The sequence below is a fragment of the Orycteropus afer genome, unplaced genomic scaffold (genome assembly GCF_000298275.1).
Source record: "Orycteropus afer afer isolate SDZICR_OR568_19922 unplaced genomic scaffold, OryAfe1.0 scaffold00501, whole genome shotgun sequence".
Classification (NCBI taxonomy): domain Eukaryota; kingdom Metazoa; phylum Chordata; class Mammalia; order Tubulidentata; family Orycteropodidae; genus Orycteropus; species Orycteropus afer.
This window is the reverse complement of record NW_006922088.1, coordinates 1,290,024-1,304,752: the sequence shown is the minus strand read 5'-3', so window position 1 is coordinate 1,304,752 and position 14,729 is coordinate 1,290,024. Positions and strand designations below refer to the sequence as shown.

Genomic DNA, 14,729 nt, shown 5'->3' with positions numbered 1-14,729 from the left:
CCAAAAAAAAAAAAAAAAAAAGCTAGCTGGAACCAGAGCCAGCAGAATTACTGATGAGGAAGGTTTAAAGGCCTGGCCACAAGGGTCCCTGGACCGGAGAGGTGGCAGTAAGGCTGGTAATGTCACTATGCTGAGCAGCAAGAAGAAATACATTGTCAATGGCAACTCTGGGATGAAAGCCCAGGTGAGGCTCAGCTCTTCCTTCCCGGGCTTGCTGCTGCTGTGGCCATTACTGTAAACCGCTTAGACCCTGTCCCTCCTTTCCTGCTTCCCTGCCTCCCTCTGGCACAACGTGAGCCCTGCTAACACTCTTTCGCTCTCTTGCCTTAATGCTTGCTGGAGTTAGGTGGTTCTCTCTGAGGGCTACAAGAGTTACTATAAAGGACTCATTGGTTTCAGACAAGGTAGGAAAGTTAGGGGTAGAATCTACCAGGGCACTGCAAGTGGGATGGGTAGATTACTGTCTTCCAAGGTGGACTGTTGAGTGAAGAGTGTCACCTCGCATAATAATTATTGAGGGCACACAGACACCAGGGAATGACCCACTTACCCCATTGGTTCTGGTTAGCTGTTGTTATGTGCCTTGGAGTCGGACTCGACTCATAGGACCCCTCCAAAAGATAAATATTTATTTCTTGGGAAAACCGTGTAACTTATTATATATATGGTTGAAAGAGTCACTGCTGTCTGTCTTAAAGATAACGAGTCAGTGTCTAACCAGTAAACAAGCTCTTGTAACTCTGTCTCTGAATGAAGAAAGCCTAGGGAGCCCTGTCGTCTTTAATGCCAAAGGACAACCCTAAACTTGTGGTGGGCGGGAGGGAACACTGTACATGGATCAACTTCATAGCGAAGAGAACTCAGTTTAGGGAAACTGGTTTGAGATCATGGCCCAACTAGGTATCTACACAGCTTTCATTTTCTTGGGTAGATGTGAGTGTCCCCATCCAGAACCTACACCTGTGAAGATCTAGAATGACCGGCCCCCTCTAGTGGTGTGTGTCGTGGTGGTGGTGGTGGTGGTGGTGGTGGTGGTGGTGGTGGTGAGGTCATATATCTGAGGCAGAGGTGATCTCTTACTCTTTTAAAAGTGGGCACTGCTGAAGTTAGTGACTCAGTGTGGCCTTTGGAAAGTCAGTTACAACTCCTTTTCCTACATGGGCCTCCACAAAAGAATAAAGACAAAGATGGCCATCAACAAGGTGATGAAGTAGAGTCCAGCCAGGAGCCCTCACCGCTGGCCCCCTCCTTATCTTCTCATCCTCTCTCTTCTCCCTCTCCACTTTTCTTGCCCTTAAAACTTATTTTAACATCAGACTTGGCTTAATGTTTACTGTATTTACTTAACATTCAGCCAAGTACAGGCAGTGGAGATAGCTAGAATAGAACAAGTGAGATATGCTATACGCCAGGCATTTGTACCAGAGAATACAGGGGTGAATAACACACACCCTGCCTCTATTGAACCTGTGGGTTAGGAGGTCAAACAGGTAGGCAGACAGGCAGTTATATTCAGAGTAGTGAGTGCTGTGATAGAAGTATGTAGGAGTTCATGTACTTCCTGTGAGAGTACATGGAACACTTTATCCTTTTGAAATAAATTGCTACTTTAGCAAAAGGATCAATTTTATTTTGCCATTTTTCATTTTGCCAAGAGCTTCTCATCCAATGAGTGTTTCTCTTTCTGAAAACATTTTGCAAACTCTAAGCACCACGCAGGCTTTATTGGTTGTTGTGGCTTTGGATTCTCCTAAAGTACAATGATAAACTAATTCAACTAGGCATTGACTCCCTTGTCTCAGTACTCAGATAACTTGAAGGTTACCTCTAACTGCAGGAAATGTAACATGACTCTCTGCTTTCACTCTGGTATGCTGTATCTGGATTCTGCCCATCGAGGACCCATCTTTTTATCATTAAAGGTACCATCACTGTCAGATCTTTGGTCCTTTTCAATAGACCCACATCTGTGCCAGAAGCATAATCTAAGTGATTATGCAAACATTTAGTTAGGAAAAAAGAAAACAGTTATTCATTGAGTAAATGATATGAGCTTTAATCTGTAAAGTATTATAAGTTGTCAGCTGGAACCTCCAACAGTGGTAGAGAAATTAAAAAAAAGTTACTATTAGATATTATCTAAAGTACAGCCTCCGGAGTATGATCCAATTGTCTACCTCTTCCACATCTCTCATATCATGATCAATATGAGTAGTGAGTCCTATGACTCAGGAGTTCTATGATTCTAAACATTAAAAAAATAAATTAATGCTTACTGTACTTACCAGTGAAGGAGGCCTGGTGATGTAGTGCTTAAGGAGTCGGCTACTAATTGAAAGGTTGGTGGGATTTGAACCCACCAGCCACTCTATGGGAGAAAGATGTGGTTGTTTGCTTCAGTAAAGATTACAGCCTTGGAAACCCTATGGAACAGTTCTAAAAAAAAACCAAAAATAGAAGTTCTGGTGGCCATAGTGCCTAAGGTATACCTTAGGTATTTGACTGCTAACCAGAAGGCTGGCAGTTCAAACCCATCAGCCACTCCCCGGAAGGAAGGTTGGGCAATCTACTTCCGTAGTGATACAGCCTCAGAAACCCAAGGAGGGTCACCGTGAGTTGGAACCAATTCTACTCTGTCCTATAGGGTCACTATGGGTCAGAAATTACTCCATGGCAACAGGTAACAGATAGACTTGCTAGTACCAAAAAGCTAATACATTTTTCAGAAAGCTGTTTGAAAAAAACTAGAGTGGCTACTTGTAAGAACTGGAAGAATACTGAACCACGGGGGTGGGGAGTAGAGTAGATTTATTGAATCTCTGCTTCACAGTTCACACACATCGTTTCATTTAACCTTCTGTAAAACCTGTGAAATAAGTACTATATTTTTCATAAATAACTTGCATATGCACAAAATACACACAGCATGCATAGGAAGCTTATACTTGAAGGGGTTACATGGTTTGTATAACTTGCACTTTATTTGTATAAAAATATGATACTGTTATCTCTGTTGTACATATGGGAAAATGAAGCTCACAGAAGCATCTTAACCAACACCACACAGCTAATGAGTAGCTTAGTCAGGGTTTGAATGCAGTTCCAGAAAGTTCTGTCTGCATGCAAAGCTTATTTTTTTCATTGTACCATAACATTTCCAGCATAAGAACCTTGAAAGATGAAGACAGGTCATTTTACAAATTCTCTCTACTTCACAGTTTTGCCACCTAAATGTATTATTCTCAAACTCTTTCCACCTTCACTTTTCAGTGAAATTATATAGAAAGGATTATGCGTTGTAAATGAATATCACTCGGCTTTCTAAAAATTTGTTCTAACCATATCATCTCAATCTCCATTTTTTTGGGGGGGGGGCACAACTTTGTTATAAAAAGCATATATATCATCAGAGTGAAAGATTTAAATACGATACAAACATAGTAGGTAAAGTATGAGAAATCATTCTCTCATAGAGTCTCAACATTCCAAATAGGGTTTGGTGTAATCAGATCAGGAGCTCTGGTAACGAACGTAGTGCCTAAGGCACTTGACTGCTAACCAGGAGGCTGGCAGTTCATACCCACCAGCCACTCCTCAGAAGGAAGATTGAGCAAAATCTACTTCCGTAGTGATACTGCCTCGGAAACCCAAGAAGGGGTCGCTGTGAGTCGGATCTGACTAACAACAACATAATCAGATCAATTGGGAAGAAGCTAAGAGCTGATAGCGCAAATCCTGAATTGCTGTTTCAAAGTGGAGTTTCTTTTCCTGGATATAACTGGTATTCTTTTTCTTAGCAGATCCAATTTGCTGACCAGAAGCAGGAATTCAACAAACGTCCCACCAAAATCGGACGCCGCTCTCTGTCTCGTTCCATTTCTCAGTCATCAACTGACAGCTACAGCTCAGGTGGGTACTGGGCTGCAGCGGGCCCTCCTGTCAGCCCAAGGTGAAGCGAGCACAATCTAGCCCATGCTTCGGAATAAGCATTTTGACTCTAAGTTGAAGTTTAGACCACAATTCTAGATGGAATCTCTGGGTTCCTCTTGGAAAATCAAAGTGGAGCTCCGAATGGAAGGAGGCCTTCTCTTCAGGAGAGGCAGAAAGGAGATTATGATAGAAACTGAGTTTTTTGATGTCCTTAGAGGGGTGGCACCATGTAGCTGCTGATCTTCAGTGAGCAGCGTGTTTAACTTTTTCATCTTCTGTAATTGGAGAGGGGTTCTCCATGTTTCCCTGTGGTACTTGCAAATTCAAGAGAAATTTCAGTTGCCCCAAGAAGCAACAAAGACATTCCAACTAGTTCAGACAAGTGGGCACTTGGCCTTGTCTTCTGGGTTGTGACATTGCATTGCTCGTAATTTCCTTCCTTCCTTTGCAGTGGCATTAATTCAATACCATTTAACTTAATACCAGATGAACCATTATGGTATAGAGCCCCTCGAAGGCATTGGCCATTTGCACAACAGTGCCCCCCGTATATGTCAGATCCAATAGGGAGCTGTTTGACTTTGCTGTTCTGTTGAAATGTGGTAGGCAGCTGAGTGTTCACCCTAGTTACCTCTTCACGTTACAGATCATGCTCATTAGAACACTCTTATTGTCACCTGAAATTTTAACTGTTCTTTACGTAAATAGGACAGTAGTACCTGTTATTTAAAGTTGAGGAAAGCTTATTTGGAGAGCTCTAACTTTTTGGTTGGGCAGATTGCTATCTAAGTTTCTCTTTTTATTCTTCTGTCCCTCCTCCCACGCCCCCCCCCACCCCCAACACAACAACTATGAATGGTATAAAGCACATGACATAAATCCCTGTGGATTTATATTTAAGGTTATCAGATTTTGTCCTTAACTTAATTCTGCTGAAATAACCAGTGTTGAAAATTAATAAACTGGTTGATAGACCTTTGGAAACCATTGTGAAAATGTGAATTTTAAACCATGTATAACATTTTAGCCTGTGGTTTTGTGCATGTTATTTAAAAATTAATACTAAATAATGAATGTATTTCTGCAAAAGAAACCAGTTCCTGACTTCCTGCCCAATCCCCATGTACACAGGTACTTACAAAATACTTAGGTACTTAGAATGAAGAAAATGGTTTGATGACATTGGTTTTAGGGGAGCCCCTAGTGGCATAGTGCCTAAGGCATTTGACTGCTAAATAGAAGGCTGGCAGTTCAAACCCACCAGCCACTCCTCGGAAGGAAGACTGGTCAATCTACTTCTGTAGAGATACTGCCTCGGAAACCCAAGGAGGGGTCGCTGTGAGTCAGATTCAACTTGACGGCAGTGAGCTTGGAGCTTGAGCGTAGTTGCCTGGTATAGCTCACTGGTGAGTATTGACTGGAATACATGAAATGGACTTATTTTTATAAGTCAAAAATTTTGTTTTGTAAGCCCAAAATTGTCAACCTACTATGTTCATTTGAGGACATTAAATTCAAAGCATGGATTCAAAATATCCCAGAGATGGAAACGAACCCAACAATCAGTTATTCAGTTTCCTACTAGATGCTAGAATTACCTCTGTGGCATCCCTGACAGATGGACGTCTGGCTTCTTTGGGAGCATTTTAGATGCTACAGTGCTCCTTGCCCTATCTAGTTACTTAGCTCCTGATAAGCTCTTCTACAATCCTTGGAATTTAAAAATCTTACTTAACAATGAAATCACTATTTTTGGTTGTCCAATTTTTGGGGCAGTCCCTGCCCTGGTCACCTATCTGGATATATTCCAGATTGGATTTGTTGTTGTTGTTGTTATTTGCTGTTGAGTCTGCCCCGACTCATAGCGATCCCTCCTTGGGTTTCCGAGGCAGTATCACTACGGAAGTAGGATTGCCCAACCTTCCTTCCGAGGAGTGGCTGGTGGGTTTGAACCACCAGCCGTCTGGTTAGCAGTCAAGTGTCTTAGCCACTATGCTACCAGAGCTCCCGCAGATTTGATAGTATCCTTTTTTAGAAATAAATATGTTTACTAGAAAGGAGCTCTGGTAGCACAGTACCTAAGGCATCTGACTGCTAACCAGAAGGTTGGTGGTTTAAACCCACCAGCCACTCTGCTACTTCCGTAAAGATTTACCACCTCGGAAACCCAATGAGAATCGCTATGAGTTGGAATCAACTCAGTGGTGGTGGGTTTTATGTTTACTAGAAATACACATTAAACATCATCACTTATTTTGCAGCATCTATTATTCTTCATATATAAACACCAAAAAAAAAACCCAAACTCACTGTCGTTGAGTCCGATCCAGCTCATAGCGACCCCTCCAAAACCAAACTCACTGCCATCAAGTCAATTCTGACTTAGAGCAACCCCCATTGGGTTTCCAAGCTGTAAATCTTTATGGAAGTAGTTTTTTTCATTTCTTTCTTTTTTGGACCTATTAAATTGACCTATTTGGAGAAAGGCTCTTACTAAAACAGACTGCTAGTTTTTGTAACATTCTTTTCCTGTACTGATTAACATTTTGTTTGGGGTTGTTAAGTGTCTCTTTAAAAATACTATGCCTGTGAACATCATATTCCAGATATGGTCTGAACTATCCTATAAGAAGTGTTACTGTCCGTAAACTAGGCTCAGTGTTGTACAGTGAAACCTAAGATTGTGTGTGCTTCTTTACCAGCTACATCATGCACTGTTGCCTTTTTTTTTTTTTTTTAAACTTGAACGGTTATCAAGGCTATTTAAACAAATCTGAATGGATGTGCCTACTGCCTTGACTTTTGTACTGGAAGTTAAGAGAGACCTCATTTCTAGACTCTGTCCATGTGTGACTTGTCTTCTGACCCTGGACTGCTATTGCAGCTTACTATGCTCATAGCAGAGGCAATGGGAAGTTACATGAGATGATACCGAATGATCTTCCTGCCCATCAGATGAGAAGCTGACTCATGGTTTTATAAATATGATGAGATTGCAAGTGCATGTCAGTAAGGAGTTGGGGCCCATTTCCAGTGTCCATTAAAGCTCAAATACTGTAGAAATTAACACTGGAGAGCCACAAAGACTAATCTTTGAGCCCTTTCCTTTATCTGTTTATGTTCTCTCCCTACATGAATTCAATCTCATGGTTTTGAATATCATGTATAGCCACTCCCCCATATGTAGGTTTTTGATTCTCAAATTTTATCTCTAGCTCAAGTCTATCCCCATATCGTCAACTGCCCCTTCAGTCCCTTCACTTGTTTTATAGGCATCTCAAACCTCCCATGCCCTAAAGACTGAGCTCCTAATCTTACTGCCATATCTTTTCTTCCCACAGTTCCATTTGCTCTTGTCAAAAACCCTGGAGTCATCTGAGACCTCTTTCTCTTATACCTCATATCCAACCTATGAGCAGATCCTATTGTTTTTTTTCCTGAAAAAATATATCCAGGATTCAACCAGTTCTCCCTACTTCCATTGTCCCCACCTTTGTCCAAGACACCACCATCTCTGATTATTTAAGTAGCTTCCTTACTCATTTTCCTCCTTCCAGCCTTGCTCTCTTCAGTCCATTCTCAATGCTGCAGCCAGGTTCATTCTTTTAAAATAAGTCAAGTTATATCACTTCTCTGCTCAAAACCCTCTGTGATTTCCCAGTCTCATATGAGTAAAGATGGAAGTTCTTACATTGACCTACAAGGCCGTATGCTGTCTGAGCCCCTGTTGTATTTCTGATTACTTCTCTGTTTCCACATATCTCCTTCTTCTCCCAGTGGTTCATGTCACTCCAGCCATACCAGCCTGCTTGTTGTTTCCAAACTTGCCAGCACTCTCCTGCTTTAGGGCCTTGGTGCCTGCTGTTCTCTCTGCCTGTAATGCCCTTTCTCCAGGTGTGTGCCTGGCTGGTCTTCTTACCCCCTTCACACCTTAACCAACTGGCACCTTCTTACTGCGGTCTGTCCTGGATACTCTTGTCAAGTTGTACAAACACCCTACCCAACACTCCCCATCAAATTTCACTCCTTTATTTTTCTCCATAACACTTACTATTGTGTAGTATACTATTTGTTTTGCTAATTTATTTTTGTCTTTCTCCTGCCACTTGAATGTGAGGTCCATGAGGGAAGAGATTTTTGTCTGTTTGTTCAATGCTCTGTTCTCAGCATTTAGAACTGTGTCTGACACATAGAAGTGCTCAATAGGTGATGTCAGAGGAAGGTGGTCAGAGACATTCTTATTATACTTTATGCCCCCGGTGACATCTGATATACTCTATGTATGTGAAGCAACTGGAAGGTGTGTGACGTTTCAAAGAGAGATACCTTCCTATCCAAGGTGCTTGTTTTGCTGACGATCCTTAGAGGCTTCCATAGGCTGTGGCGTACTCTCCTCCCTTCCTAATGGTCCTAGTACATGATGTTAGTGTACCTCTGTCCTGAAGGGTTGCTCTGAGTTGGTATTGACTCAGGGTGCACAACAGCAGCAGCCTGCCCTTCTCAGCAGGGCCCCTTTTTTGAACACAGAACACAAAATGATTTGAGGGGATGTTTTCTCAGTTCCCCAAAGGATGGTACATAACTAGTACTTTGCTACATGAATAGAAGGGAAGGGAAGCGAATTCGTTGTATGCAATGGCTGTTTCTGGCAGTAGGGCTTCATTCTAGTGGAACCCAGGTTGACAAAGACTACATAAATCCCTGCAATTGTTTTCTAAGAATGAACTTATAAACTCTTAAGTTATGAACTTACAAACTCTTTTCCCCAAGCAAAACAAAAACTCAGAAACAATGAATGGAAGAGACTTTTTCTTAGAGTCAAATAATTCTCATTGATTTTTTTCTCCTGAAAAGCTATGTTTGTAGTAAGTTAATTATAATTAGTTAAAGATGAGGTTCATTTTTGGTTCCCATTGCATTTTAAGTAATTTCAGATTTTTCCAAACAACAGAATTTTGTTTGTTTGTATTTTGGTTGCTACCAAAGCTTTTCACGTGTCCTAGAGTGTTATTTATTAATGATAACCACAGCACACTGATACATGGGTGCTCACTGGTATGCTATCACCCAAGGACTAGATTGGGCCCAAGAGAAACTGCCTGACTTAAAATAGTCTGATAGAACCATTGCAATTAGAATTTTTCATGCTCCTTCTCCTAGCAATAACCCGCAATATCATGCTGCTGAGGGGTAATGCTTAATCATGCTCGAGCCGTAGAGTGTATGCATCAGTAGTCCCTCCTGCAAGTGATATTTTGACTCTGGGAAGTCATGAAGCAAGAGAACATCCTAGAGTAAAGATATATTGTACTTGACATTATTTTTCTGCCTAGAAACTGAACCCCTTTTTGATATTACTGCATTTATTCACAAGATTTTTCTGATGGTATTTAGGGGAAAGGAAGAGCATGAAGAGAGAGGGTGTCTGTTAAAGTCCCTATTTTACAGTTGGATAAATTGAAAATTGGTCCCTTACCAATTAGAGGTAAGGCTAGCTCCAGGATCTCAGGTGTGAGCTTCAGTAGGTTTTGCCTTAGTTATCACTTGTTCATTTTATAATTAAATTGTGACTCAGAGCCTCAGAGTGTGCTGACAGTTACAAACACTTTAGAAACTCTCTTTAAGCGTGAGTATGCTTATGTGTTGGGTTTCTCTGAATTTTCCTAGGAAAAATCTTTAATGCTATCTAAACTATTTTCATGAATGTGCTACTTTAAATACAGTGGTAGGAATGAATATGGATGCAAAGAACTTTAAAGGGTGAATAAGTATTAAACTTGTTCAGGAATAACCTTTGCACTGTGTTTGTAGAAATAACACGTTCTTTGGTTTGAATCTGTCAGCCATGTTGAATTCATATGGTAGTACAATCCAGACAACTGATACATTTGGTTCCTACCTGATAACAGGTCTATATACAGGGCTCTTTGAAAACCAGTTCATTGGTTGAACTAAACCAGGACCAGTTAATACTGTTAGGACAGTACAATACCATTTTTTACAGCTCCTAGAATAGGGAAGTAGTATAAATAACTTTGTTCTTTGAATTAGAAGGGAAACAACTCAAGACAAAAATTGGAGTGCTTCTCTTAATGAAAAGTTTGCTGTTTTTTGTTTTTCTGACTCATCCTGAGAGTCAGAAGAGACATAGGAGGGGTGTGCTGTTCGGGGTAGAGTTCAGACTAAGTCTCAGCCTTTTTAATCACTGCCAGCCAACCGCCTGCTGCTTTGATAGATTAATAGGAGATGACAGAGGTGGAAAAAGAAACAGATTGCCGCTGCTAAATGATGTTGTATGTATGCCATTCCTCTCCCATTGAGAATCCGACAGCCGCGTAAGAACTCTCAAAGATAAATTACAGCTGACGTTGAGTTACAAGTATGTGTAGAAGCCAGTAATATCAGCTGTCATTACTATATGCCAAGCCCTTCACTTTTGGTGGCGTATTTAGTTTTCTCAATAATCTGACTCTGACAAATCGTGTCCTCCTTAATGCAGTCTTATGACACCCTAATTCCTGATTTATAATAGCATAGATTACAATTGCGTCCAAAAACACCTTAAGTAATTGTGTTATTATTTCAGGTCTGACTCACTCACTAGACTAAAAGCTCCAGGAAAGTAAGACGCAGCCATCTCTGTTGTGTGTCTGGTACATAGTGCATGCCAGTGAACAACCCAATGAGCAAATGACTGAATGAACTAACAACCTATTAAGTACATTCTGGGTCACCTTTTTTGTACACCCAAAATCATAGACTGTGATTTCAACCGAAGTCTTGACTGACTGCAGAACGTCTAACCACTCTATTTAAATGGCCGCTGGGGGGCAGAAAAACCATTTCTGAAATTTGAAATGTCTGGGTGTCTGGAATGTAAACATTGTCTTCAAAAGCAATTACCCTGCTGTCTTCTTTCTCTGGAGTAGTCAGAGCATGATTGCCTGAGCCTCCACCACGTTAACGATATTGCTGAGTATTGATGAGGGAGACAGATGGCCCCCCAGGAAGCTGTTTCTGGGCTCTGCCACCAGTGGTACTTTGTGCTCTTACTCACCGCAGGAGGGGGAACCACAGACTTTTTGTACAGATTAGCTTCTTTCAAGCACAGAAGTCTCTTTGGGGATTTATTAATTCCCTGCCTCCCCTGGTGCTGCGTTCATTCCTGTTGCCTCGTGTTAGGACTTTGCTCCAGGGCAGTGTTCCAGCTCCAGGAGAGATACTCAAGCCCCTGCTGCCCAGACATTTTGTAGGGCCACACCTGATTAACCAGGCAAGGTCAGACTTGCCCTTTACAGCCCTCCCAGAGGTAGACCCTGTACTAAGAAATCCCAGAAATGCCTTAATTCTCCGGATATAAGTAGATCAGAGCACAGTAGCCCCTAGGAGTTCTGAGCCCTTGCATCTTTCTCTCCTTAAAAGTGACAGCAGTACTTCTTATCCTACTGAGAGATAGATAATGCTTTACGGACAGTGCCTTTTTCCCCCAGCTCCCCCGAAATCTTGAGGGCTGCTTAGGAAGAAACTGTCCTCAGAACTGAAATATAAATCAAGGAAGGAAACTGCTTCAAATTATCCAGCAAATGATTAGCAATAACAGTATTTTATGAAGAAAGACCAAAAAGGCCTCAGCCAAGCATGTGGATCGTAGCAGCAGCTGCCTGCCAGCTGCGATCAAAAGTCTTGGGCCTTTCACCTTGTAGCATGTACTGCTAAATGGGTTAGTTATCAGAACATCTTAGTATACTAGAAGAGGGTTTAGCTGCTTTGGGAATCTAAAGTGTCCAACCCTGGGCCCACTGAGGTCAGCAAGAAGGGAACACACTGAATACCTCATTGTCATCGTCTAATTGGGCCCAGCCACGTTCGTGGCAGGGTTCAGCCCCGTCAGAGCCAGCCTCAAAAAAGAAAGCTCTGTTAGGCCGGACAAACGCTTCTTGTGTTGTTAATTACTTTCCCGTGGGTTCCTTGTTTTCAGGTCTTATCTGTTCAATTATTGGACTAAGACACAAATTGTATCAGGCACTTGAGCAGGGCAGAGAGGGAAAGCTGGGATACCACAAAGCCCTAAGGCAGTGCCCCTGGCACTGCAGTAGGAGTTTTAGCCTGGTTCCACCCTCAGTGTAACCTCTTTCCTTTCACATCAAGGACCTCTGCATGTCCTGAGATCAAGTTGACCCTTGATCCCAAGTTAATACTGTCCAGGAAGAACTACTTTGGAGATGTCTCTCAGCTTTCTTTCTGACCTATGGATGGCACTTTCCATAGGAGATGACTGAGACAGATCCATGGTGCCTCGTAGGTGTTTACCAGATGTGTAAGTTTTTATGGCACTAGATGATGAGAGAAAGATGTGCAGTCTAAAGATTACAGCTTATGGGGCCATTCTCCTCTGTCGCATGGGGTCACTATGAGTTGAAAATCAACTCAGCAGCACCCAGCAACAATGACAGCAGATGATCATGGAAACCTCAGTTCATTTCATGATTTGGCTCTTAGAGGACGCGTGTGTGTATTTTACCATCCTCGTGATCAGCTGTCGATCAGACACTCTTTTTTCTTTTTTAATTTTTGTTGTGATTTGGGTGAAAGTTTATAGAGCAAATTCATTTTCCTTACAGCAGTTCATACACATTCTGTTTCATGACATTGACTTCAATTCCCACAGTGTAACAGCTCTCTTCCCACTTCTTCCCTGTAATTACCTCTTCCCTGTGTCCTCCTTTTCTATGCATTCCCGCCCCCTGAGCTATCTCCCTGTGCAAATACTGACCTTCGGTTCTCCCATGGTTGAGCGTTCCAATTAGTATATCTACCTGATGGAAATGTTCACCCTATATGCCTGTGTTTTGTTTGGCTGGAAGCCACAGGAGTGAGTCAGTTCCAGACCTGAAGGGTAAGTAGGGGCCGTGGTCTTGGGGGTCATAGCAGAGTCATCAGACCAGTAAACCTGTTCTGTGTGTGTGTGTGCTTTGGGGGCAAATTTACAGAGCAGATTTGCTTTACATTCAACAGTTCATGCACATTTGATTTCACTGCCCGATTCAATCCACAACCATAAAAACCTCTCCTCCTCTCTCCTTCCTGTGACTGCCTCCTCCCCTGTGCCCTTCTTGTCTATGTGTTCCCGCGTGTCTAGCTTTCCCTCTGTGGGAGTGCTGCCCCACTAATGTCTCGTGGTTGATTGATGTCAGGGGTGTGTCTCCCTAGGGTAGGTGGGTGCGTCTCCCTGGGTTAGGTGTTCTGCATGTAGGTCTTTCTGTTGTTGGGCTGAGAGCCAGTCCACAACAGTGAGGTCCATTTCTAGGCCTGAAGGATAACCCGAGGCCATAGTCTTGGGGGTTCCACCAATCTCCATCTGACCAGTAATTCTGGTCAGTTTTGTGTTTTTGAATTTTCTTCCACATTTTTCCTCCTACTCTAACTAGGATCTCCAATTTTGATCCATTTCCAAGTGGTTGGTATTGGTAGCCAGGCACCATCTAGTTCTGGTCTCGGGGTTGTGAAGGCTGAGATCCTCATGGTCCGTCATATCTTTGGACTAATTGTTTCCAAATGACTTTGATTTTCTTCACTCTTTGCTTCAGGTGAGAGGGGACCAATAGGTGCATTTTGGTGGCTGCACGAAAGCTTTTAAGACCCCAGTCACTGCTTACCAAAGTAGGATGTAGAACAAGATTTTTATGTAAAATCTGGTCTTTTTTTTATAATTTTGAGTTTCCAGGAAGCCACGTTTCCCTGAGGGTTTTTTATTCTGTCGTTCCAGCGGCTTCCTATACAGATAGCTCTGATGATGAGACATCCCCCAGAGACAAGCAGCAGAAGAACTCCAAGGGCAGCAGCGACTTCTGTGTCAAGAACATCAAACAGGCGGAATTTGGACGACGAGAAATTGAAATTGCTGAACAAGGTAAAGAACGCTTTTCCTTCTCAGTCTGCCTGTGTCTTTTGGTCCGTGCTGTTAATGCCTTTCATGTCCTGGGTTCTGGTCGCTGGTGAAATTCCAGTGTGATGCTGAAGAATACTTATAGAGAAAGAAATCTGAGCTCCGGAAACACCATGGGGAGGGAGTGAACCCTGGCAGGTTTAGAAGGATCCCCTGTACAGGGAAGAGGGAGAGAGACTAGGTAAGGAGTCAGAGCCCTGGAAACCAGATGCAGTGGTGCTGACTGATTCACGGTACCCATGTGTGTCGACGTGGAACTGGGCTCCTGGGGCTTTTCAGTGATGGCTTTTTCAGAAGCAGATTGCCAGGCCTTTCTTCTGAGGCACCTCTGGGTGGATTCAAACCCAGCCTTTTACTTAGTAGCTGAGGGTGTTCACTATTTGCATCACCCAGAGACTCCCAAGTCCTTTATAAAAGGAAAAACAGGCTGTAATGTCTTGATCCCTTGAGAAACCTAACCTAAAAGAGAATAAGTTTTTCTTTTTATTCTTTTCTCTGATTCCCTCTTTTCTAATATTGTTGGGTATGTGTTGGGCCTTTTCAGAAATGCCCGCACTGATGGCTTTGAGGAAGAGAGCTCAAGGAGAAAAGCCTTTGGCTGGAGCCAAAATTGTGGGCTGCACGCACATCACTGCTCAGACTGCTGTGAGTTCTTTTCCTTTCTCCACATAATAACCATAGTTAATAATTGCTCCCGATTATTGAGTGCTTACAACATGCCAAGCACTAGGTTAAGAGTTAACGAGCATTAGTTCATTCTTACAATGGCCATGTAAAGCAAGTGTTCCTGTTTCTGCTTTATAAGCATGGAGGCTGAGGCTCAGAAAGTTTCAAGAATTTGTCCAAGGTTTTA

The 14,729-nt window shown here is 42.4% G+C and overlaps 1 protein-coding gene across 1 annotated transcript in view; it reads left to right on the top strand.

The window, feature by feature from the left end:
* The window catches only part of AHCYL2 (adenosylhomocysteinase like 2), a 230,819-nt gene that overhangs the window by 174,290 nt on the left and 41,800 nt on the right, over positions 1-14,729 (top strand). Inside the window, exons 2-4 of the mRNA XM_042782897.1 lie at positions 3,801-3,909; positions 13,697-13,840; positions 14,421-14,521. Coding sequence (XP_042638831.1) covers positions 3,801-3,909; positions 13,697-13,840; positions 14,421-14,521 — 354 coding nt within the window. The remainder of the gene's footprint in view (positions 1-3,800; positions 3,910-13,696; positions 13,841-14,420; positions 14,522-14,729) is intronic.